Raw genomic sequence first — 25,362 nt, 5'->3', positions numbered from 1 at the left:
TCACTGTTATTAAAAAAAAAAGGTTGCAGTGATTATATTACATTATAGTGTTTATTATACTAACTGAGAATCTACGTGCACTGGTTTAAGAATTATCTTAACTAGATTTGAAGCACAGCCTGATGTGGTATTGAAGAGGTACAGCCTGTGTCTGTGTAGGATTACTGGTTGGACCATTTCTGATCCATTCAGAGCAAGATATGTAGATATTTCTGTTATAGAAACTTTCAGGCATATGCAAAAGCAAAGATATGATATAATGATCCATCATCACTCAGTTCCCACTGAACTATGTTAAGCAAATCCCAGACTTCATATAATTTCATATGTAGATATTTCAGAATGTGTTTCTAAAAAATAGAGACTCAAAATGTAACTCTAATACCCTTGTCACATCTAAGATAAGGAATAGTAATTCCTGACTATTATCAGGGGTGAACCTTTAAAAGATAGCCCAAGTGAGTAGTTACATCAACATAATTTGATTATTCTGGATTAACATAGCCAGGTATCATCACAAGTTATTACCTTAAATTAACTAATTCAGGTTTTCATAAAATTATATTAATAGTTTGTGCTATTTTACAGGGTAAGCCACATCAAAGACTTCATCGAAAAATACCAAGGATCACAAAGAAGTCCTCCCTTTTCCCTGGCAACAGCTCTTCCTTTCCTCAAATTACTAGATGAAACACTCACACTGGAAGAAGCCAATTTACAGAATGCTGTAATCATTCAGAGACTCACAAAAACCGCTGAACCTTTTAAAGAACTTTTATAACATTGATTTTTGATACACTAAGTGGAAGGTTTCCAGAAAAATGATGGTCATAAGTGGACATGTACACCAAAATGGGGGGGAAGTCAGATTTGCTGAGCTTTGCACTATTTAACTCCCTCCTGATGAGAAGATTTTAAAATAAGTACAAGTTAGGAAAATAAACTATGACTGGAAACTATATTCAATGAACTTTTCCCAGAAGGCTACTCAGAAAGAAAAATAGACTTATTTTCAAATACCAGTTATTTAACGTAAGATATATTAAATAACTATATCATTTAAAATCTTAATACGGTATAAATTAGCAAATATGTTCATAGCATCTTTCATTCAAACATCATTCCCAAACAGCAGTGATTTGTTTAAATGTTAGCTGTCTCAGATTTTTTTAAATAGCAATACATTAAAAAATTATACATGGCAGGTTAAAAACATCAATGCAATTTATTTATATCTGAGATACAATCAAAAGGCTGAAAGGAACTGCTTTCACCACAGCTATGCCTCACCCTCAGAAGCGTTCCCAATTTGCATTGTCTAGTGGCAAGATACACTCAAATATTAACTCGGCAACAATATCTGGAATGTATTTTCATTTAAGAATAAAATTGTGTGGCTTAGTATAATGTCAGTATCAATCTGCTGACATACATTTCAACATTTTCTAAACGTATAAATTTAAAAGAATTCTTTTTTCTCTAGGAACCGCAGTTTATCCCCTACTTTATTTTCTTTCAGAAATTAGGGGTTTGGGGGCATCCCTGGTGGCGCAGTGGTTGAGAGTCCACCTGCAGAGGCAGGGGACACAGGTTCGTGCCCCGGTCCAGGAAGATCCCACATGCCGCGGAGCGGCTGGGCCCGTGAGCCATGGCCGCTGAGCCTGCGTGTCCGGAGCCTGTGCTCCGCAATGGGAGAGGCCACAACAGTGAGAGGCCCGCGTACCGCCAAAAAAAAAAAAAAATTAGGGGTTTGTTCTTAGTTAACATTTGGAGCGGGCCATTTGTTTGCCACCACTCACATAGAATCTAATGCTAGTGTTGTCACGTTACTAATTAACATTTTTTAAATGCGTCATGTAAAGTATGGTTTTCTATTTCATACATCACACAGCCCATTTATATATTAAAGGATTTATTACATTATGATGTCAGTAAGGAAAACATGCTAGATTTTTAACTAAAACTGGTTACACTTCAGTATTTCCCTGTCAGATTAAATCCCCTTGCCTGACAATAAGTTTAAGAAGCTTTTTGCAGACGATCTATTGAATCATATTTAAAGTGAAATATACATTGAATGTGCCAAGGAACTAAGTGGCCATGCCTAACAGCAGTAATGTTCATAGGGTGCTGGATGTCTGCTGGAAAGAGCAGTTCTCAAACTTTTTGGTCTCAAGACTTTTGTTTATGTGGGTTATAAATACTAATATATTTAAAATAAAAAAGTTATAAAATATTCATTAAAAATAATAAACGTGTTAATATAAAGAACATATTTATGAAAAATGTCTATTTTCCAAAATTTAAAAAGATTTAGTGAGAAACGTGGCATTGTATTTCATTTTTTCTAAATACCTTTACTGTCTGATTTAAAGAAGACAGATGGAATCTCATCTGCTTCTGTATGTCTGTTGCAGTATCACACATCATGCAGCCTATAGTAAATGCTACTGTACTTTCATGAGAAAGTGAAAAAAAGCAAATAACGTCTTAGTATAATTATGAAAATAGTTTTGACCTTGCAGAACCCTTGCAAGAGCTAGTCTTATAAAGCAGTGATTTGCAGTGATTCTCAGGCCTTAATATGTAAGAATCACTTGGGAAGCTTTTCAGAATGCCTATTACCTGCCACCTACCACACACATTTTAACAATTCATTGTATTTGGGATGGGTTCCAGATGTCTACATTTTTAATCCCAAGTAATTCTTAGGTATGTAGTAGGAGAACCAGTCTTCAGGAAATCCTGCACTAAGCTTCCACCCTAATAAAATAAAACCTGTGTGCTGCATCATGGACAGTGCAAGACTCAACTGAAATCGGACTGTTAGACCTTTAAATTTTATTGTAGTCCACCAGTTTGTTCTTAGACTGTCCTCCCACCCTTTAATTCTGAACTAATCATGAGATAAACCTGTGCTTTATCTTCTGTAAGCACAGCTGAGACAAGGCTGCAACATTTAAATGAGGTTTTTATTAAAGGCTCAGGGATAACAAAAGGGAAATATACACATAACTAGATGACCAGATTTATAAGATATATCTTATGTTTGAAGTTCATTTGGAGAATGCTTCCTTTTCTAGCTCTCAGCCTTCTAGGTGGTAGAGGTCTTTTTATCAAGAAGAGAGGGAGAACAAAGGAGAGCCTTTTCCTTTTGTCATTTACCCTCAGAAATGAACAGATATATAATAGAAAATATTTATTGTCTGTAACGTTTACGTCTGTGGTAGAGTCGTCTCTTTAGTAAAACAAAAATAATGGCATTCTTAAAAAAAATGAGGGGATGGTAAAATCAGATGTAACGTAAGTCATTGTTAATATATTTTCAAGAATCTGTAAGAAAATGTTTCATGTAGGCCTATCATGAAGCATTTTATAATTTTCATTTGCATAAATATAAGTCAATTTTTGATTCTCCATATATTTCTATAAAGGGGCTTCTTGTTGGAAATATTTTTCTTGTACATATAAAAAGGCCTCCTTTGTGGATTTTCCAGTTTATAGTAATAACCAGAAGACACATTAGAGGTTTTCTTGTGTGTACGTGCAGAATACACCCCAGTGAGAAGTTCTGTAGAGAAAGACCTGTCATCAGCAAGAACCCTCATTTTTGTAACTGTGAAAACTCTAATTAATGTGGATGATATTCTTAAAGGTTTTCTAAAGTGAGAACCATCTGATAAAGCTCTTTACATTAAAGTTTAAAATTCTAAAGTTGTTAAATATGTAGAATACCCAAAACATGTTGACTTTAGAAAACAAACTGAATTTAGCAAGGGAAGGCAAACTTGAAAATAAAGCCAGCATCTTAGATGAGGAATATAATTTGACCTAAGTAGTTGTTTCAAAAGTGGCATCAATCAGTTTAAAACCATTGTTGGGGGTGATATGCAGAAGTACATATCTAATTTTACAGATTCTAATTTATTGGTTAAATTACTATGCATTATCCAGGTTCTAAAGGTGATCTTATTTATTTTATATACTTCTGTCATTCAGAATACTTTTCATTATACTTAATTGTGTTGAAATTATGTATGTGTCTATTTCAGTGCCTTAAAGTATTTTGAAAGCAATCTTGCTAATGGTTAAAGAACTGTTGTCTTGAAGATGAAATACTTACTGTTCATTAAAAGGATCAGTGAGATAATTTACATTTGTTTGTTATGAAATAGTTACATATGGATGCATTTGTCATTTTTATTTGGCAAAGTCATTCAGTTTGAGAATCAACAAACATTTATTAGGTGCTTTCTGTTTGCCAGGTACTTTAACCAATGTTACTTTCATTTAGTACTCAGAAGTGTTAAAATGTGATATTTTTAATACTAACTCAATGGTTGTGTTTATTTCTTACACCATCCTTTGTGTCCTTAGTTGAACTAGCATGAAAACTCCTTAGTAAGATTTACCCCTTTACTCTTAGTACAAACCATTTAATTTAAACATTGCTCATCACACTGAATCTTCAAATAGAAGTGGCTTATTCAGTAGACTAATATTTGGCTCTTTGTCACTTGATTTAACTGTATGTTTTTTGCACAGATAATTCATATTCATTGGAGAAAATTATACCGTTATGCTACAGTGATCTTTAGCTCACCTGTTATTCCACCATTCAGAGATAACCACTAATAACATATTGGTGTGCATCCTTTCAGATGTTTTGAAGTGTATCAGTCTTTAGTTTTGTTTCAAAAGACAGGCTTCTTGATTATTGTCGGCGTGTTCTATTTATTGAAGTCTATTTGTCTTTAAAAATTGCATTAGGAATATACCATCACTTTAAGCAGAATAGTAACTGTTAGGGAAAAAAATGCCTTTTAGTTACATTTCTGTGCAAAAAAGGGAGGGAGGTGTTTTTTGTTTTTATTCTGTTGCCCACTTCCCTTCAAAAGTAAAATTGTGGTAGTACATGCAACACAGTGTAAGTATTGTGAGTGAAGTGTTTCCAAACCTGCTGAAATTGCATATAAAGTGTTGTGTTCAAACGTAAATTATCCAAAGAAACTCATCTTGAGTTTGTTTAGTTTCCAAGAAATTAAATATTTAACACATGCATTATCTAGTTATCTTTGCACTATTTGCTAGGGCTGCAATCAAGGAAACTGAAGGTACCCATTTTCTAGATTAAGGAATTGAGGCATAGAAAATGGGATGACTTGCTTTATACTGGGTAGTGTATACTTTCAGGTTAGATTTAGCTGTAATGGGAAATCCAAAATAATAATGGCTTACAGAATACATTTTATTTTATTTCCCATGCAGAAGTCCGGAGGGAAGCAGTTCAGAGCTGCTAGATCAAAAGTCATGACTCCAGTATTGTTAATCTGCGGATCTCAGCACCAGTTAGCTTGAGGTCTTCAGATAGCCTGTTGGCACCAGCCATCACATTTGCATTTCATCATTTCATCCAATAGAAGAAGCATACCCATTCCCTTTTTGAAAAAAGCTATTGAGATGTAATTCACACACCTTACAATTCACCCATTTAAAGTGTACAACTCAGTGTTTTTTTAGTATATTCACAGGATTGTGCAGCCATCACAATCTGATTTTAGAACATTTTTATCTCTGAAAGAAACCCCATGGGGCTTCCCCTGGTGGCGCAGTGGTTGAGAGTCCGCCTGCCAATGCAGGGGACACGGGTTCGTGGCCCGGTCCGGGAAGATCCCACATGCCGCGGAGCGGCTGGGCCCGTGAGCCATGGCCGCTAAGCCTGCGCATCCGGAGGCTGTGCTCTGCAACGGGTGAGGCCACAACAGTGAGAGGCCCATGTACCGCAAAAAAATAAATATAAAAAATAAAAGAAACCCTATTAATAGTCTTTCTCCACCCTCAGTTCTAGACAGCCACAAGTCTACATTCTTTCTATAGGTTTATTTATTTGGACATTTTCATGTAAATGGAATCATACAATATGTGGTCTTTTGTGACTGGCTTTATTCACAACATGATGTTTTCAAGGTTCATCCATGTCGTTTTTATTGCTGAATAATAGTCCATTGTATGAATATTCCTAACATCCTAAATAGCCATTAGTTGATGGACATTTAGGTTGTTTCCACTTTTTAGCTATTAAAAATAGTGCTGCTATGAACATTTGTGTTCAGGTTGTTGCGTGATCATGTTTTCATCTCTGTTAACATCCTCAGGAGTGGAATAAATGCTGGGTCATATAATTTCATACTTAACTTTTGAAGAACTGCCAAACGTCTCCAAAGCACCTGCACAGTTTACATGCCCACTAGCAATGTATGATTTTCCATATTCTCCCCAACGCTTGTTACTGTCTTTTTATATAATTATAGCCCTCCTAGTGGAGTGGTATCTTGTAGTTTTGCATTTCCCTAATGACATGAGTATCTTTTCATGTGCCTTTTGTCCATTTGTCTGTCTTGGAGAAATATCTATTCAAATCCTTCACCTAATTTTTAATTGGGCTATCTTTTTACTGTTTAGTTTTGAGTTCTTTATATATTCCAGTACAAATCCTTATGATTTGCAAACATTCCTCCCATTCTGTGGGTCGTCTTTTCACTGGTTGCATAGGTTACAACACAAAGTTTTTCATTTAGATGTAGTCCAACTTATGCTTGTGGCATCCTATCTAAGAAACATTTGTCTAACCCAAGATTATGAAGATATGCTCCTGCTTTCTTCTAAGAGTTTTATAGTTTTAGCCTTTACACGTAGGTCTGTGATGGGTTTTCAGTTAATTTTTGTATATGATGTGACCCCTTCCCTTTTAAGGACCTTTCTGGGAAATTGCTTACACCACTCAGCTTTTATTCAGTGGCCAGGACTTAGTTACATGGCCATACCCATTATCTGTATGAGGCTGGAGAATGTGTATTTCGGGCATCCTGTATCAGTTTTTTAAAGAGGGTTGTAAGTCTGCTCAGTCATAGTCTTAGTCTGAGCAGGTCAATTCTATTGCTTCGTTTTTCTAATGAACTTGTTTGTCGACTTTCACGAGGATTTAGCAGGCGAGATTAGCGCGAACGGCCGCTGGCTCTCCCTCGGAGACCTACCCCAAGGAAAACGGTCCCGAGTGACTTGGCCAGCCTTTCCCCCGGCAAATGTGGGCTCTGGCGTTTTTCACTTCGGGAAACCGAACCCGCGCACTTCGCGGCTTCCCCGTTTTCCCGCGCGTTGCCCCTGGCCCGGGGCGCGCCCGCTAGCCCGCCCGTCTTTGCGCCGCGCCCTCTCGGCTCGGGAGCCGCCCTCCCTGCGGGGGCGGCCGGGCGATAACACCGAGGGCGACGGCCGCAGTGCGCGTGCAGCCGTGCGCAATGGCAGTGTCCCCCGAAGGGACCCTGGCCCCGCCAGTTGAGACGCCGCCACACCCGCCGGAAGCGCACACCTTGGAGCCCGGTTCGGTGAGCGCAAATCAAGGGGAGCGGGGGCTGAGCCAGGCGCAGAGCGGGCGCTGGGCCGGAGGGGCCCCGGGGACCTTCCGGGCGTCTGGGCGTAGGCCTTCAGCCAGCCTCGGCAAGCCTCCAGGTTGTTGAACTGCACCTGGTGGAGTTTTGACAGTTGAGAGCCGAGAGGCTTGAGGGTGTTCGGGAGCCCCAAAGAGAACAGGATGGGAAACCGAGTCCTAGACAAGCGAAGTAAGCTGCTGATTCCTTCACCTAGTCAGGCAGGGCCAGGGCCAGTCTAGGGCTCTTGTCCACCGCACTCCAAGTCTTCCCCAGGCCGCCTGCACCCTGGGCAGGCAGGACGCTGAGTGGTGCGCGAGGAGGCTGCCTCCCTTCCCCAGCCTCCGGGCAGGTGCTGCGGGCAGCCACAGCGACCCTCTCAAACCTGGCTTCCTCCAGGCGCCGGGCTCTCTTTGAGGAGACTGCCTCTAGAGATGTCCTTCCTGGCAACCAGGCTCCCAAGTGAGGGTAGCGGGCAGGCGGGAACCTAGGGGCGCCCTCAGCCCCTCGCATTCCCCCTCCCCCCACCCCCTGGATGGGGCTGGGGCGCATGTCATTCAGGGTGGCTGTGTTGGAGAGGAGTTAGGACGTCTGAACTTTCCTGATGAGTGCAAAAATCCACTGCCCGCCCTGTGCTCAACGCGTTCATTCTGTCTGTGGCTTCAATTCCCTATGCTGACTCAGTGCTTCCTCTCCAGCACCTCGGAGCAAAAGATGGTGGCGTCCAAGAAAGCAAGCAAGATTAAGGGGCCCTCTGGGGACTCTCACTTCCCAGGGAAATTTAGAAACTCAGGGTGAGAGGAATAGCTAGAGGGGAAACATGGTCCATGAAATGCTAGCATTTCATTCTCATAACAACCCTATGAGGTGTATTATCCCCATTTTAAATGTGAGGAAATGAAGCTCGGCACACTGAGTACCTTGTCCTGGGTCACACAGCTAGAAATGGCAGGCAGAATTTGCATTCAGATTTGTCGAATTTGTCTAACTCTGAAACTTGATCTCAGGTGACTGTGAAGGGCTTATGATTTAAGTAGGTAAAACTGCCTTCCTCAAGATTCCAAGATTGTATCATATACCTAGTTTCAGCTGGAATGTCTGTTTCAAGTGCCTTCTATGTATCAGAAACTTGATAGGTATGTTTAGTGGGAAACCAGAGTCCCATTATGGAGGGGGCAGGGTGGGGGGAGAGTTATCATGTTGGATTCTGCCTGTTGTTAAGCTTTCTGGAAGTTGAAATAGCGTTCACAAAAATATCAGAAAAGGAGACCACATCCTGCCTCATGTGTGGGTAGGAAGAGTGCAGAGGACTTGATAAACCCTTATCTGGGAAGACCTTCCTTTCATTTGGGGTGTCTGGCAAGATACAAAAATGGGTGAAGCCATGGTCCTCTCCACTCCCCCTCCCATCTCCGGGCAAAAGATGAAAAAGAAGGATTCCCAGCGTCTATGGAAGAAATAGCACTTTCCACAGTGTCTTCATGGCATTTATTCTTTTAACAAATATATATATTGTCTATATGCCCAGCATTGTTCTAGGTACTGGGGACATGGTGGTGAATCAAAGTTATATAGTTCATGCTCTCAGAGAGTTTATATGCTGGTGGGGAGAGGCAGGAAATGAATAAGACTATATCCTGTAGTTAGTACAATTGAGAGAGATTTGGGTGGTCAGGGAAGCCCTCTCTAAAGAGATGACATTTAGGCTTCAGCCTGAATGGCAAGGAGTCAGCTCTTGCAAAGACTGGGAGGAAGAGCCTTCCAGACAGAAGGGACAGGAAGTGCAAAGGCCCTGAGGCAGCAACAGAAAAGGTCATTTTGAGTAACAAGAAGGAGGAGGCTACCATGGTAGAGCTATCTGAAGTGAGGTGGGAAAGGGAGTGGGAGCTGATTGGGTGGGTGCCTGTAGGCAATATGGGAAGGACTTGGAGTTTTATTCAAACTGTAATGGCAAGCTGTTAGAGGGTTTTAAGCAGAGATGAGGCACAATCTGATTTATGTTATGAAAAGATCAGTTGGGCTGCTGGATGGAGAGTGGATAGTAGGGAACGAGAGTAGAAGCAGAGAAGCCACTCAGGAGGCTCTCACTGATAGATTAGACAGGGGAATTGGGAAAGAGTAATCAAGGATGACTCCTAGGTTTGTGGTCTGAGCTGCTGAGTGGACATTGGAGCTATTTAATGCAATGGGGATGACAGGGTTAAGAGGTTAAGACAATGGGATGGAAATCAGGAGCTGTGTTTTGACCATGCTAAGCTGAAATGCCTGTTTGGTAACCATGTGGGGCTGTGAGTAGACAGTTTAATTTGAGTCTGGAGTTCGCTGGGTAGCTTATGGATATATATATATATATAGGGATATACACACACACATATATTTGGGGTCATAAGCGTTACTTCATTTTAGTGGTGGGTTGGTAAACAGTCTCTCCAGAAAAACAAAACTCTGATTTTTGCTGTTTACTGATTTCTGTGGTGTAAATACTCTCACCATGGCCGATTTCAGGCCGCCAGTAACTCCTGGCTTGCAAAATCCCGAATATTTAACCATCAGCTCCTGGAGCCATTGCCTCATTTGCTCATCAAAACATCCGGCACATATATACAATGGAATATTACTCAGCCATAAAAAGAAACAAAATTGAGTTATTTGTAGTGAGGTGGATGGACCTAGAGTCTGTCATACAGAGTGAAGTAAGTCAGAAGGAGAAAGACAAATACCGTATGCTAACACATATATATGGAATCTAAGAAAAAAAAATGTCATGAAGAACCTGGGGTAAGACAGGAATAAAGACACAGACCTACTAGAGAATGGACTGGAGGATATGGGGAGGGGGAAGGGTAAGCTGTGACAAAGTGAGAGAGTGGCATGGACATATATACACTACCAAATGTAAAATAGATAGCTAGTGGGAAGCAGCCGCATAGCACAGGGAGATCAACTCGGTGCTTTGTGACCACCTAGAGGGGTGGGATAGGGAGGGTGGGAGAGAAGGAGACGCAAGAGGGAAGAGATGTGGGAACATATGTATATGTATAACTGATTCACTTTGTTATAAAGCAGAAACTAACACACTATTGTAAAGCAATTATACTCCAATAAAGAAGTAAAAAAAAAAAATCCCTTGAAGTTGGCAGGAATATCCATTTGACAGATGAGGCTTAGAGAGATAAAGTGATTTATTCGAAGTCCACACAGGAAGCTGGTGGCAAATTTAGGGGCCTCCTAACCCCCAGTTCACTCTGGCTTGCTGACTTGGAGAATAAAACAGACTGCAGCAGGAAGCACTGTGGGGAAATATAAGGAAGAACTTCTCCCTGGAAATGCTTAGAGGTCATGGTTTAGGATTTTTTTTTTTTTCCTTTTTCTGTCTCACTTCCTTTTAAGATGATTTGGGACAAATTAGGACTGAGAGGTTGCTGGAAAAGCCTTCAAGACATAGGGACCTCAGGATGCTTTTGGAAGTCAGGGGGCTGGAGGGAGCTGTTGTGTGTCTGTGGGGGCTTAGCTCCTGTGTCTCCCCCAGGACAGCGGAGCTGGTCGCCTCTCATTCTGTACGAAGGTGTGCTACGGCATTGGAGGGGTCCCCAACCAGGTGGCCTCCAGCGCCATAGCCTTTTACCTGCAACTTTTCCTGCTCGATGTGGCCCAGGTGAGTGTGGGCAGCAGCCTCGGGGGCCCCCTGCTTCCATCTTCCTTGGTGTCTGGTCCTTTCACCCCACCTTTACTTCCACCCCCATCATCCTTGGTAGATGGTACTTCTGACCCAAGCCTGAGAAGAAACCAAATGCTATTGAGGGCAACCTCCTCAAGGATGTTTACTGCAGGCTGTTTGTAGTGGAAAAGTGGGAAACAACATGAATGCCCCCAAATATAGAAGTAGTTGGAAAATAAGTTGGGCTATATCCACATAATGGACTACTGTTTAGTCACTCAAAAGAATGAGTTAGATCTATACCAGTTGACTCAGAAGGATTTCCATGATGCACTGTCAAGTGAGAAAAGTTCGTTTTAGAGAAAGCTATATAAAATGATCCTATTTTAGCAAAACAAAAACATGCCCCATATATGTGGGTGCATGGGTATATAGATGTATATACATCTGTACATGATTAAAGGATGAGCATGGGGAAAGTAAATTCCGGAAGGATATCCACCAGAGTGTTAATGTTGGCTATAGGAGGGAATGGTGGAGGATAGAGGGTAAACAAAAAAGAACTTTTTAATAAGGTATCCATGATTTATTTATCTTTCTGTGATTTTTTAAAATGACGCTGATACGGTCCCATTTGTGTAAAATTATAAATTGCAAATGCACATAAGGAAACGCAGGACAGGATGATCAAAATGTTCCTGGCAGCTGTCTCAGGATGGTGGGATTTCAGATGAGCTTTGCTCAATATTTTTCTGTACTGTTTGAATGTGTTTATAATGAGTGTATCATTTATGTAATCAGAAAAATCAATAAAACGTTTTCATTGTGAAACACAAGGTCTGCCTTTGACTGTCAGCTTCAGTGCACCCTTCTTGCACTGAGCCCTTCAGGGGAAGATCTCTCAAGTCTTCTCTGAAAGTGACCGGGCATAAGTATAATAGGAATGTGCTAGGGAACAGCTATCACTCCCTCCCGCTTCTCTACTGGTGCACATATGCCCTCGGAGCTCTCTGGATTCCTGTCCTGGGGAAGAGACCAAAAAACCTTTGCACCGTGGCTCTGGCCCCTGCCAGTTTCCCAGATCTTCCTCCTGATGGGCGGGCAGGCCTAGACACCCTCTCTGACTCTGCCGGGCCTTGGCTATCCCCTCCCCTGTCCCTTTCAGATCCCTGCTGCCCAGGTGTCACTTGTCCTGTTTGGAGGGAAGGTGTCTGGGGCAGCTGCCGACCCTTTGGCTGGGTTCTTCATCAACAGAAGCAGGAGGACAGGGTCTGGACGACTCATGCCCTGGTGAGCAGCCCCGTGGTCCTCAGGATCCTGGCACCCACCCCTGGCTCGAGGTCACTGTGTTTGTCACATCTGCTTCTTAGTGGATGGTTAGAGGACAAGTCTGGACAGTAGGTGACAGGAATGGATTGGGTCTGACTGAGTCATGCAGGTGTTCATAGACCTCTCCCTCACCTGGTGGCAGAGAGCTGGACAAACCCTCCAAGAGTCGCTGCCCTGGCCCTGGGTGTCTAGGAATGTGGCCAGACTGAGCTGGGTGTATTGGAAGGTCTCACAGAGATGTGACTTGCCTGTGCTCCCTGGAACAGGGAATGGCACAACCCAGCCACTAAGTGCCCCAGCCTCTACTCCTGGCTACCTCCTCGCCCTCGGCCACCTCGCGCCCTCCATGGCTCCCACCCTGAAAGCCCCAGCCCAGGGCTTCTCCAGGGGCCGAGAGCTTGAACCCAGAGGGGTGAGGTTGCTCCAGGCCCAGCCTTTGCGTCCCCTGTCCTGGTGCCGCGGGGCGCTCCACCTGGGCTGTGCTTCCACAGGGTGCTGGGCTGCACGCCGTTCATTGCCTTGGCCTCCTTCTTCCTGTGGTTCCTGCCCCCCTTCACCAGCCTGCGCGGCCTCTGGTACACAGCCCTCTACTCCCTGTTCCAGGCCCTGGCAACGGTAAGCAGGTGGCCCCCTTCCTCGGCCTGGACTCCTGGAACTCCAGTGCTGGCTGGAGGCCCCTCTGAAGTGTGTGTGTGCTGGGGGTAGGGGTCCAGGTCCCTGCTGCCCACCTGCTTACCAGGTGGCCACCGACCATTAGCTTTTCTCGTGGGCTCTAGGCTGGGTGCCCCTCCTGTCCCTCAGCCCCTAACTCCAGGTTGAGGGAATCAGTGGGGATGTGCCAGCCTGGCGCAGGCCTGCCCTCAGGAAGCTGCTGGCCTGGGTTGGCAGTCTGGTGGCAGGCGCCATCCTAATCTCTGCCCGGTGCCCCAGTTCTTCCAGGTACCCTACACGGCACTGACCATGCTCTTGACCCCCAGCCCCAGGGAGCGGGACTCGGCCACTGTGTACCGTGAGTGCAGGCAGGCGTGGGGTGCGTGGGGTGGGATGGCTCTGCCCCTGGCCCCATGAGCTGTCACCTTGCTCCACGCTGTGTCCCAGGGATGACCTTGGAGATGGCAGGGACGCTGATGGGAGCCACTGTCCATGGACTCATCGTGTCTGGTGCCCACGGGTCCCACAGGTGCAAGGAGACTGCGCTCCCAGGACAAGTGGCCGTTTCCCCCAACGCGGTGAGTGCCCAGGCTACCCAGACCCACTGGGACCCCCGCTTCGGGGTCACTTCTTTCTTCCAGGGCTGTTTCTCCCCCAGGTCTCTTCATGGTTGTTTGGGGGCTCAGCTCTGCACACCATGCCCTCTCATTCCTTCCCTGCTCCTGTAGCTGAGCCCATGCCCTCCGTCCTCCCTGCTAAATCTGCTTCTGCTGGGTGCCTTCTAAACATGGAGTCAAACAACAGATCAGCAGGCCATCTGGAGGGGAGGAGGCAGACCCCAGAGAAGGGACAGGGGTGGGGAAGGGCCACAGGCAGGGACAGGGCAGAGAGACAGCAGAACGGTTTGGTGTCCTGGCAGAGCTCTGGGCAAAACCTGACCTATGACCAGTCCTACCCATCCCTGAACGGGTGACTACCAACGCCAACGCCACCCCCAGTGTGAAAGGGTCAGTACCCCTTCCTGTCTCCTCAAAGCAGGTCCCTTTTCAGCAATTAGGGGACGTGCATCTATTTATCCATCAAGTTCATCTTCTATCTGCCCCCCCGCCCTTTCTCCTTAAGCAAATGACATCACTCACCTCCACCAACATTTGGGAATTAATGGTATGAGAATAATACTACCAACACCCATGGTTCACCACCCGTAAGAAAACATTACAATGAAGTCCTTGTGTACCCATCCATCCCCAGACCCATCTGTAGCCCAGCTACAGAATTTGCCCGAGTACAGTGCAAAGTGAAGCTGTAGAGCCCCAGAGAGAGCGGGGAAGTCAGTTTCCCCTTCCCATGGTCTACTGCCCCAATCTAGGGATTGCCTGAATCAGGGTCGGGGAGAGACTCTGCCCAGTTGCCCTCAAACCCCATCATGGTGCTACGAGCCTGGGATCAGAGGGATTGCGACCTGCAGATTCACCCTCCCCGCTTCCACGCCTAGGCCCCACTGAGGCCTCTACAAGTGCCCTCCCCAAAGCTACTGGGTCACTGTCTGGGTGAGGGTGGAACAGAGGGTGGCAGTGGCCTTGGGTTGGAGAGCAGGAGGCCGAGCGGGGCCTGGGATGCCAAGAAGTAGGGAGCAGGAGACTGAGAACCATCCCCACCCCGGAAGGCGAAGCCTCGTGTGAGCCAAGGCGAGTAGCATTCAGGTGCCTCTTGGTAGTTCCAGCTCTGTTGTTCCACTGACTTCACTTACAAAACACAAATTCATAGATAAAATCATCACGAATTTCAAGACAGCAGAGCATTAACTCCCAAGTGCAGTGCCTTCTGAATGTGGGACCCTGTGCAACGGTGCTGGATCCACACTGGTGAAGCCCTGCCCATCTCCCTCTTTCTTCCCCCACCAAAGGCAACCCCTATCCTGAATTGGGTGACTGGTACTCCCATGCATGCCTTAAGTGTATTTTAGTACATAAGTGTCTGCCTCTGAATGCTAGGTAGCACCGTTCTGGTTTTGACGTTTATCTGCGTTATCATGCGTCACACTGTCTGCTCATGGATCTGTCTCCCCACCCACTCCAAGCCCCTTATTGTGGATGCACAGGATCACTTATTCATCACCGTAACCGCAGGGTCTAGCATGCAGAAATCAGCCCCAATGAACGTTTGCTTAAAAATAGAGAGAGAGAGAGGCGAAGGGGGCTTAGACCCATGGTGGCATGGATGCTTGCAGGAGGCAGAGGGTCAGCAGAAGGACCACTCTGGGCCCTTAGATCTCCCTCTCCTGCTGCGCTGGTTGGGAGGAGGGGCACCCAGCATCCTTGGGCTTGGGCTGAGGGTCCCTGTGCTCCCATTGGGAGGTACTCCTGCCCGGCCCCTGGGTATCCCCACCTCCGTGGGTTGGAGACATCACCCCCACTGAAGTTCTGTCCTGTCCCACAGACTCGTCTCTACTCCATTGCAGCCACTGTGGTTGCTGTGACTTACCCTGTGTGCAGTAGTTTGCTCTGCCTGGGGGTGAAGGAGCGACCAGGTAGGTGCGGGGTGCAGGCAGAGTGTGGGAAGCAGAAGCTGCGGCTGGGCTCCTCTTGGGCGTGGGTTTTGGTTTTGAACTCCACCAAGCCAAGATGTCCCCTTCCTGTGTTGCAGATGCTTCTGCCCGAGCCTCCGGCCAGGGCCTGAGCTTCCTGGCTGGGCTGCGGCTCACAGTGCGGCACCCGCCCTACCTGAAGCTGGTCATCTCCTTTCTGTTCATCTCAGCAGCCGTTCAGGTACCTCTGGCCAGGCTGATCCCCACTGGCTTGGCTCTGGCCATACTGACCCTGCGTAGGTTCAGGTGTCTCTCGTCCCCACCGCACCAGAGAGAAACCAGTGGCTGGCAAGTGCTGGGCAAGGCTGGTGCTGGGAGGAGAGGAACCTACCTATAGCCTGTGGGGCTGGGGAGGGTCAGGGCCCAGACACCAGGAAGCTGACGCTGTCTGGGGTGGTTCTCAGCCCTGCTGGGGGGCGGGACAAGGAATGGCGTTTATACCCGTGTCAGCGATAAGCGTCCTTCGTTGGGGAGGGGACTGCGTGATGGCGGTAGGAACTGGACGCTTGAGATCCCAAAGGGGAGGCCAGACTTGAGACCTTGGCCTTGCCCTTGACTTCCACGTTTCTGCCATTTCCCATACACGCCCACTTCCTGTCGACCTCTTCAGGTGGAGCAGAGCTACCTGGTCCTGTTCTGTGCACACGCCTCCCGGCTACATGACCATGTGCAGAGCCTGGTGCTAACCATCCTGGTGAGGGGACCTGGGGTGGTAGAGGCAAGGGCGCTCGGGGGCCTGAGTTGGGGGCCTTGACGTGACACATGTGACCGGACTTCCGATGGTCAGGGTTCTGGACTCTGCTGTGGTCTTGGTCACCTGCATTTCAGCAGAGGGTAGAATTGGGGCCAGGGTCATAAAGTTCACAGCCACTGTTTCCAAACAGGTGGCAAGGTCAACATCGAGCATCCCTCCTAAAAGGCAGGGCTTTGAGGGCCTGGCAGAGGCGCAGGCGGCGTGTCCTGGGCTGTGATGATTCTGTCCGCTTACAGGTCTCGGCAGTGCTGAGCACCCCGATGTGGGAGTGGGTTCTGCAGCGATTTGGGAAGAGGATGTCGGCCTTCGGGATCTTTGTGAGTGAGGCAGGAAGCAAGGCCTGGAGGGATTTGGTGGGGGGGGAGGCGGTGACCTTGGAGCCTAAGCCTCCTGGGGGCCGGCAGGGCCGCGTCTATATTCACCTCGTGCTCAGTGCCTAGCAGGGGACCAGGCGCAGGGGGTCATCAGTAGAGCGGTGAGTGTGTGAATCAAAGAGCAGTTGAGCTGGGGGGTGCAGGTGGAGGGAGCAGCTAGTGTGTCTGTCTCCCTAGGGGATGGTGCCATTTGCAATCCTGCTGGCTGCTATGCCCACAGCACCCGTGGCATACGTCGTGGCCTTTGTATCTGGCGTGAGCATTGCCGTGTCCTTGCTGCTACCCTGGTAGGCTGGGTGAAGGGAAATGGGAGTGGGAGCCTCACGTCCTTCCTACTGGGTATCCCTCCTTCACATCAACCTGCTATCCCAGGCCTTGTGCACGGGCTGCGCTGGGGAGGGGCTCTCCCCCTTGCAGGAGATGGAGGCTGCCAGCGCCATCTGTGGAGCCCTCCTGAAAGAGCACCAGGCGGCAGGAACGGTGGACAGCTGTGTGTTGGGGAAATATTGCCTGACTCTGTGGGTCGGTCCTGGGCAGCGGGGACCCAGGGGTGAATCTGACTCACTCTCTGTCCCCAGAGAGCTCCCAGGCTGGTGGCTGTCGAGGGGATAAAAGGGATAATTCTGCAGCCCCCTCCCCCAGGTCCATGCTTCCAGATGTGGTGGATGAATTCCAGCTGCAGCACCAGCACGGCCCAGGGCTGGAGACCATCTTCTACTCATCCTATGTCTTCTTCACCAAGCTTTCAGGTGCAGGCGCCCTGGGCATCTCCACTCTCAGCCTGGAGTGAGTCACAGAGCTGGGCTGTACCAGAGGCACAAAAGACTAGCGGCGTGGGAAGCAGAGGGCAGAGTCCCCCACCTTAGCCAGCCAGGGGTCACCCGTGGGTCCGGAGGGTGTGTGGGAACCTCCACCCTACTTTCTCTGTGCACATGACTGGGAGGGGCCCTTCTTGGTGGCTGTACCCCTTCTGAAGCCTCTGCTTCCCACATCCTCAGCTTTCTCTGAACTCCTCCCTGGTCTGTTCGTTCCCTCACACTCCGTCCCCCATAGTTAGGCTGATGTGGCCAGGAAACTATCCAAGTTTCAGGATAGCGTGGTGGTTGGGCATTTGGGACCCCTCCGTCAGGAAGCCAGGCTCTGAGCTGGATGCACGGGATGGTGTTTCCCCAGCTTTGCGGGGTATGAGTCAGGAGCCTGCAAGCAGGCGGAACAGGTAGTGGTGACCCTCAAGGTCCTCATCGGAGCCATGCCCACCTGCATGATCCTCATCGGTCTCTGCATCCTCATGGTCGGCCCCACTCCAAAGGTGCCCAGTCGGAACAGCTCCCGCTCCCTTGGGAGGTAGGCACCTCTCGCACACGGGTATACATACACAGGAGGGCCGCCAACACCCGGGAGGCATGCAGATGTGCACGGCTCTCATTTGGTCACCTCCACCTGATGTCCCACAAGCATGGCAGTCAGTCTTAGTGGGCCCCAAACCGAATCAATCTTCTTCCCCAATCGCTCCTGCTGTGCCCTGGTCCCGGTGAATGGCACCACCCTCCAGCCTGGGAGCCGAAACCTGGGAGCCATCTTCCACTCTCCCCCACGCAGGCTGCACCGAGCAGCTCTCTCTGACCTTGTTCTTCCCCCTGCGAACCGCCGATCCCACCGCCCAAGGGTGATCTGCTCACTGTCTGGCTTTCGCAGTAGACTGTGGGGACCTTGAAAGCTGGGTCTGTTTTCTTCATTTTTGCGTCCCAAGAGCTCAGCCCAGAGCCTGAGGCCAAGCAGGCGCTGCAGTATCAACACGTCTGGGCCAGCAGACGTTCACGAGCCTTGTCCACGTTTTTGCCGACGCTCACGCGTTTACAAACACGAGTCCATGTAGATACAGAGGACCACGCACGATAGGCAGGAAGTGGCTTTGTCATGGGTCTCCCACTGCTTGCTGTGGACGGCCTGGGACTCCAGCCCATCTTACTGAGATCATGCGCTACACTCGGGGAATAACAGGTGGATGGGGAACTGCTTGGTGGGACTCGGAAGAACAGAGTTTTAGCTTCATTCACAGGGTTGAGAAGGGGAGGAGCTGCTAGAGAGACAAGGAGCAGCCACTGACACTTCCACGGGACCCCCCCCCCACCTCATCCTTCCCTTTGGCTTCTTCCCTTTCCAACAGGAGGACCAGCTACAGCCTCGCTTGAATTTGAGACTCCTGGGACCTGGAACGGCCGGAGCAGCATCTTCTGGGCTCCAAGTCCCCCTTCTCAGCCCTTCGGCACCCCTGCTTCACAGTTTACACACGACCCACCTTTTCCCCTGGGATATGGCATCTTCGGTGACTCTCCTGAAGGGAGTGGCCTGGGCTCCAGGACCCCCGCCTGTCATGTCTTGCCTGTTGACTGCAGGACATCTCAGATAGGCCTGTGCCCCTGACTACCCAGCTCCAGGCAACCTGTGACCTGGAAAGCATACCAGTAGCAACTATTCCTGGAAAAAGGAAGCCCCTACCAGCTTGGTCTGCAGACTTCCTGTGGGAGCACCAGGCCCACCAACCTGCTTGGATGGCAAAGCTACCTGACAGGACAGACACACAGAACTCGTTTCCCCTGATGTTCCAGTGGATGTCTGAGAGAGGCTGACAGCACGTGAGTGGGCAGAGTGGGGACAGATGGACGTGCTGGGATGTCCAATTAGGAGAGAGACAGATGCAGCGAGGCCAACAGACCCCAGAGGGAGCGAATGGGGCCAGTGGTGGGGATAGACTGAGCAAGACATGAGGTGTTTCCTTCCCTTTGTACAGCTAAGTTGATGACACTGTTTCTAGAAGTGGACATTGACTGATGTGGAGCCACCGAAGACCCATCATTTTTATGAACAAAAGTTATTTTTGCGGAAATATTTTTCTGAAAGTTTATCTTTTTTTTTTTCTGGCTGTGCCTCACCACATGCGGGATCTTAGTTTCCCAACCAGGGATGGAACCCATGCCCCCTGCAGTGGAAGTGCGGAGTCTTAACCACTGGGCGGCCAGGGAAGTCCCCTGAAAGTTTATCTTATAAAAGCACAGGAACCACCGTTTTCTAGAGGACATGTCTTCGGGAAGGAAAGATCCACTGAGATTTATTTTTTCAGAAACAATTAAAGGGTTTATCTTCTATTGAGTCTGTAAAATTTGCCTGTGGCCAGCCTTCTCACCCCACGTCCTGGGAAAGCCCTGTCCTGAGGAGGGAAGGGGAGGGTGCCCGATGTCACTGAAACTGGCTATGGCCCATCAGCCATATGTCCCAGCGTCTGCATTTCCTCAGACCAGAGATGCCGTGTGGGAGCTGGGTTCCTTCCTAACTTTGGAAGAGAAGAAAAGTTGAGACTCGATAGTGGCCAGGTGGCTCTTGTGGGTTTGGGGCCTGGGGAAGAGTTGAGGAACCTGTGGGGACCCTGATGCCCCAGCAACTCCTCCTAGAGAAGCCCAGATACCTCAAGGGAGACCAGGAGGTGCAGACCTGCCCCCCACTTCTCCCAGCCCCTGGCTCAGTCCCCTCCTGAGCCCACTGCCCAGGGCTAGGCCCCCTTCCACTTCCTCTTTAGACCTCTGGCTGCCTCTTAGGTGTGAGATTAGGTGCGAGGTCCAAGATGGCCAGAGCTCAGACACACTCAGGCAGGATGTGCCCCTCAGAGCTTAAAGTGTTCAGCTTCCTCTACAAATGCTATAGCACAAGAAGGAACCTGACCTCAGAGAGAGAGTACAGAGTGTGACCCAGTCTGTCTGATACCTGAACTTTCTGGCCCCGTGACACTGACATGGGCATCTGATCCTTGAGGTCACAGGGCCCCAGAGAAAGAGCTGGGCTCGGTCTCTCTTCCTTGTCCACCTGACTGGTTCAGGAAGGGGCTGACAGGAACTCTGCTCACCCCCCGCCGTGCACAGGCGCACACACCACACACATACCTCACACACTGCACACTCACATATACGCACACATACAGAACAGTTTCTTAACACTGGAAGATCACTTGCCCTGTGGAGACAGTACCTGTTATGACCGAAGGCCAGGTACTTTCTACCATGTTATGTTATGCTGTGCTTTGGAAACCTGGGCAACGCAGGTGGGATCAGAGCTTGTGCCACATTTTATGTTACCTATACTATTTCCCGGGAGTGCAGTCTCAAGGATCAGAGCCTCACTGTACAAAGACAGCTGCAGGGGGCCACCTCTGGGGGTTAGGGGTTAGATCTCAGAGACAGGAGGTAATCATGGGCTGGCCAAAAGGTATTCCATTTCTTCTTCATAGCAGCCCTATGAAGCAGGTACTATGATTCTCATTTTCAGATGAGGAAACAGGCTTAAAGAGATTAAGCAACTTGCCTACGATCAGTTGGTGGTAGAAACGGTCTTGTACCCAAGTTGGCCTGATTCCAAAGCTTGTGGAGCTATCCAGGGCTTAAAATAGTTTTTGGAGGTATGGCTGACCCAGGACTTCGGTATCACAGGACCACTCCTCCTCTGAAACCAAATGCCAGCATCCCTGCCTCTGACTCTATGCTTCGATTCCACTGTAATTCCATTAATCCTACTCTTCGACCTTCGGCTCACATTTGCCCACTGAGCTCACCCCATATCCACGTCCCTTTCCTGACACCCACCCTCCTCAGAGCCCATCCTCCTGTTTCAGAGGAAGATCTCTCCTTACCACCACGGCCAGCCCTGGGCCTATCGCCGGCAAAGGCAGACATCTCCCCTTGCCCCTTCCCTTTCCACGACCTTTTCCATCCCCACTTAAATCCAGGAGAGCATGCCATCCACTTGCTCAAGACCCTCTCAGCCCCACCCCTGCATCCCATCAACAGTCCCTCAAGGTCTCACAAGATCAGGTCCCTCCTTAAGTATCACTTCCTCAGGGAGGCCTTTCCTGCTTCCCCACAATCGCCTGCTCCACCCCGTCTCTACGCTCCACCCACTTTGCTTGTGCTCAGTAGAACCCACCCCCACATACAACTCTATAGTTCTCAAAGGCTTTCTTGTTTATTGCTTGACACCCCTGTTAAAACAGAAATGTCATGAGGGCAGGGACTTTGACCGCTACATCCTCAGTGCCCAGAAGTGAACGTTCAACAGGAATAAATGTTTGCTAACTGAACAAGTGAATGTCCATGGTGCCCTCATCCTCAAACAAACAAAAACAGCCTTTCCTGTTCCCTTCACTTTCTCCTCCTCTTCAAATAATCGGTTTACTCTCCTCCCGCCACCCCGCTCCACAGCATTGTCTCCTGTCTCCTGACCCTCACCTGCCATTCCCTCCTTTTTTTGCGTGTGATTTTTTAAAATAATTTTTTTTTTAATCTTTATTTTTGGCTGTGTTGGGTCTTCGTTGCTGCGAAGCTTTCTCTGGTTGCGGTGCGCGGGCTTCTCATTGCGGTGGCTTCTCTTGTTGTGGAGCACGGGCTCTAGGCATGTAGGCTCAGTAGTTGGGCTCACGGGCTCTAGAGCGCAGGCTCAGTAGTTGTGGCGCACGGGCTTAGTTGCTCTGTGGCATGTGGGATCTTCCTGGACCAGGGCTTGAACCCATGTCCCCTGCAGTGGCAGGCGGATTCTTTTTTTTTTTTTTTTTTGTGGTACGCAGCCCTCTCACTGTTGTGGCCTCTCTCGTTGCGGAGCACAGGCTCCGGACGCGCAGGCTCAGCAGCCATGGCTCACAGGCCTCAGGTGGGATCTTTAGTTGAAGCATGTGAACTCTTAGTTGCAGCATGAGGGATCTAGTTCCCTGACCAGGGATCGAACCCAGGCCCCCTGCGTTGGGAGCACGGAGTCTTAACCACTGGACCACCAGGGAAGTCCCTCCATTTATTTCATGAAAGAAATGTGTACACTGTTACCTATGTGTTGGGACAGGTCTGATGATTAGGTGGGGTAACACTGACCAAGGAAACCTCAATCACAGGTAGCCATAATGCTGTCCATGCTTCTTCAAAACCTGTCCTCCTTGGCTCCCTTACCTCCCTCCCGGTTCTCCTCCACCATCTCTGACCATGCATTTTCTGACTTTTCCGTTGCTTCTTCCTTTGATGCTCTGTGGTCATCTTGGGCTTCCCAGGGCCAGTGATTTCATTCACTACCACCACCTCTACCCCACTCTATTTCCAACCCTGAGCTCTCTGCTGACCTTCAGGTCCCCAGAATCAAAGATCAGATGCCCATCTCAGTGTCTTCCAGGCAGTTAAAACATCACATGTCCAAAATGGACTCCTCACCTTCTCCCCACCCACGTTCTGTCTCCTGCATTTTCGGTGAATTTACGTCAGCATCTATCCAGTCACCAAAACCCAAAACTTGGTCTCTTCTTAGTTTCCTTTCTCTCCCATTCACTCCACCACCCCATTCCCCATATACACCGAGTATGGATTAAAGCAAGGGAAAGTGTTGCAATTTGTGGGTTCTACCATTATCAAATGGTAGAAGTTATTTGAAATTTAACAGAAAGCTGTAACACCAGATATGGATGGGTGTGGCTCATAACACACACAGCAAACTGATGTAGCTGATCGTTAGGTGTTTGAGATGTGTATATATGTGTATCTATGTTTGTGTATCCCTACGGGACTCAGTTCAGCTGGGTACAGTTTTCTGTGTTCACCTAGTGTTTCTTAAGGACAAAACTGGTACACAAGCAACAGGAAATTCAAGTTATGCTCTAATAGTTCCCTAATATAACAATTGTGTTGGAACAAATTTGTTTTCAAAACAAACATTGTAACAGAATTGAGTGTATATGTGTCTGGGTGTAAATATACAGAAATCCTAAATGGTCCCATAAATATTAAAGGAATAAAATAAGTATTTTAAAACATTCCCACAAAGAAAAGACCAGATCCAAAGTCTATCAAACATTCAATCAAGGATCATTCCTATCTTATGAAAACTTTTCCAGGGAACAGAAAAAGGCATACTCAGCAACTCATTATACCAGGCCAGAATAAGCTCGAAACCAAAACTAGACAAGCAAAAGCAAACAGAAAGGAAATCTGCAGGTTAATCTTACTTATGAACATAGAAGCAAGAATCCAAAACATCCCACCGCTGCCACCAAAAAAAAAAAAAAAAACAGTATTCCAACAATGCAGTTTGTTTAATGTTAGAAAAATCCATCAAGTGATATTCACCACATTAACAGATTAAGGGAGGTAAAAATTACAGTCTCAATAGATACAGAAAGAACCATCTGATAAAAATCTAACACCCATTTATGATAAAAGTACTTAAAAACCAAGAAGAAAAGGAAATTTTTAAACATAAGAACGTGTACGTCTTCCCTGGTGGCGCAGTGGTTGAGAGTCCGCCTGCCGATGCAGGGGACACGGGTTCATGCCCCGGTCTGGGAAGATTCCACATGCCGCGGAGTGGCTGGGCCTGTGAGCCATGGCCGCTGAGCCTGCGCGTCTGGAGCCTGTGCTCCGCAACAGGAGAGGCCACAACAGTGAGAGGCCCATGTACCGCAAAAAAAAAAAAGGGTATCTACCAAAAACCTAGGGCTAACGTCACTTTTAAGGATGAAACAGTTCCTTTAAAATCAGGAATAAGGAAAGGATGCCCACTATCCACAAAATTTTCATTATTTGTGAATGATATGATTGCCTACATAGAAAACCCAAAGAATCTACAGATAAATTATTAGAATTAATAAGACAGTATAGCAAGGTAGTTGGATATAAAATTAACAAAAAAGAATTGCACTTTATATGCAACACTTATATAATTTTTTAAAAATATCATTCACAGGGCTTCCCTGGTGGCGCAGTGGTTGAGAGTCCGCCTGCTGATGCAGGGGACACGGGTTCGTGCCCCGGTCTGGGAAGATCCCACATGCCGCGGAGCGGCTGGGCCCGTGAGCCATGGCCGCTGAGCTTGCGCGTCCGGAGCCTGTGCTCCATGATGGGAGAGGCCACAACAGTGAGAGGCCCGCGTACCGCAAAAAAAAAAAAAAAAAAAAAAAAATTCACAGTAGCAACAAAAAATATCAAGTACCTAAGAATAAATGAATAAAATGTGGAAAAACTTCTGCTTCTGGCCATGATGGAGCGGTAGAGACCAGATCTCACATCTTGGCTGGTTTGTTAAAAAACAAACAAACAACAACAAAAAGAACTGGACAGAATATATGAAACAACAGTTTTCAAGGCAGTGGCATCAGGCAACAAAGGAGGAATCTCTAAGAGAAGGGAAACAAATGAGGTGAAATTTACAACTGCCCCAGTTTACTGCCTTGAGAATTTCCAGATGACAGTGAAGAGAACCAATTTAGAGTCCAGAGGGCTCCCTGAGTTGAGAAGACCGGCTGGAAGAGACCAAAGTGGCTAGAGTTTGCAGGACAGAATAGTGAAGGAGTGAGCTACTCCTCAAGAGAAAACTCGAGAGATCTATAGAGGGTCCTACTCAAGTACCCAACAGAATGTTGATTAAAGAAATAAATGTGAAAGACAAAACTTTCATAAAAGGAAAGATAAATGTGACTTCATTACATTGTAAATCAAGTTTAATTCAATATAAAAAAGTGACTTCGTTAAAATTAACTATGTTTGTTCAATAAAACACACCATCAAGGA

At 47.6% G+C, this 25,362-nt stretch overlaps 2 protein-coding genes across 2 annotated transcripts in view; both read left to right on the top strand.

Moving 5' to 3' along the window:
- UBXN2A (UBX domain protein 2A) overlaps positions 1 to 10,787 on the top strand; it is a 46,514-nt gene extending 35,727 nt beyond the window's left edge. Inside the window, exon 7 of the mRNA XM_030858303.3 lies at positions 589 to 10,787. Coding sequence (XP_030714163.1) covers positions 589 to 781 — 193 coding nt within the window. The 3' untranslated portion in view covers positions 782 to 10,787. The remainder of the gene's footprint in view (positions 1 to 588) is intronic.
- MFSD2B (MFSD2 lysolipid transporter B, sphingolipid) lies at positions 9,916 to 19,874 on the top strand. The gene is made up of 14 exons (XM_060309239.1): positions 9,916 to 9,936; positions 10,936 to 11,079; positions 12,248 to 12,372; positions 12,903 to 13,026; positions 13,342 to 13,420; positions 13,510 to 13,640; positions 15,502 to 15,592; positions 15,709 to 15,830; positions 16,260 to 16,343; positions 16,640 to 16,720; positions 16,955 to 17,064; positions 17,420 to 17,563; positions 17,951 to 18,121; positions 18,945 to 19,874. The coding sequence occupies exons 1-14, from the start codon at positions 9,916 to 9,918 to the stop codon at positions 18,967 to 18,969; spliced, it is 1,452 nt and encodes a 483-aa protein (XP_060165222.1). The 3' UTR covers positions 18,970 to 19,874.
- Positions 19,875 to 25,362: the final 5,488 nt, after the last annotated feature.

The sequence above is a fragment of the Globicephala melas genome, chromosome 12 (genome assembly GCF_963455315.2).
Source record: "Globicephala melas chromosome 12, mGloMel1.2, whole genome shotgun sequence".
Lineage (NCBI taxonomy): Eukaryota > Metazoa > Chordata > Mammalia > Artiodactyla > Delphinidae > Globicephala > Globicephala melas.
The sequence above is the reverse complement of the archived record's forward strand: the minus strand, read 5'-3'. Positions and strand labels throughout refer to the sequence as shown.

Excerpts from the sequence above, each read along its gene's own strand:
- MFSD2B (XM_060309239.1), top strand. The coding sequence starts at position 9,916 with ATGGCCGATTTCAGGCCGCCA. Across the intron at positions 9,937-10,935 it reads TGGCCGATTTCAGGCCGCCA|CTCCTGTGTCTCCCCCAGGA; the intron begins GTAACTCCTGGC and ends GTGGGGGCTTAG. Across the intron at positions 13,641-15,501 it reads TGGCCGTTTCCCCCAACGCG|ACTCGTCTCTACTCCATTGC; the intron begins GTGAGTGCCCAG and ends CCTGTCCCACAG.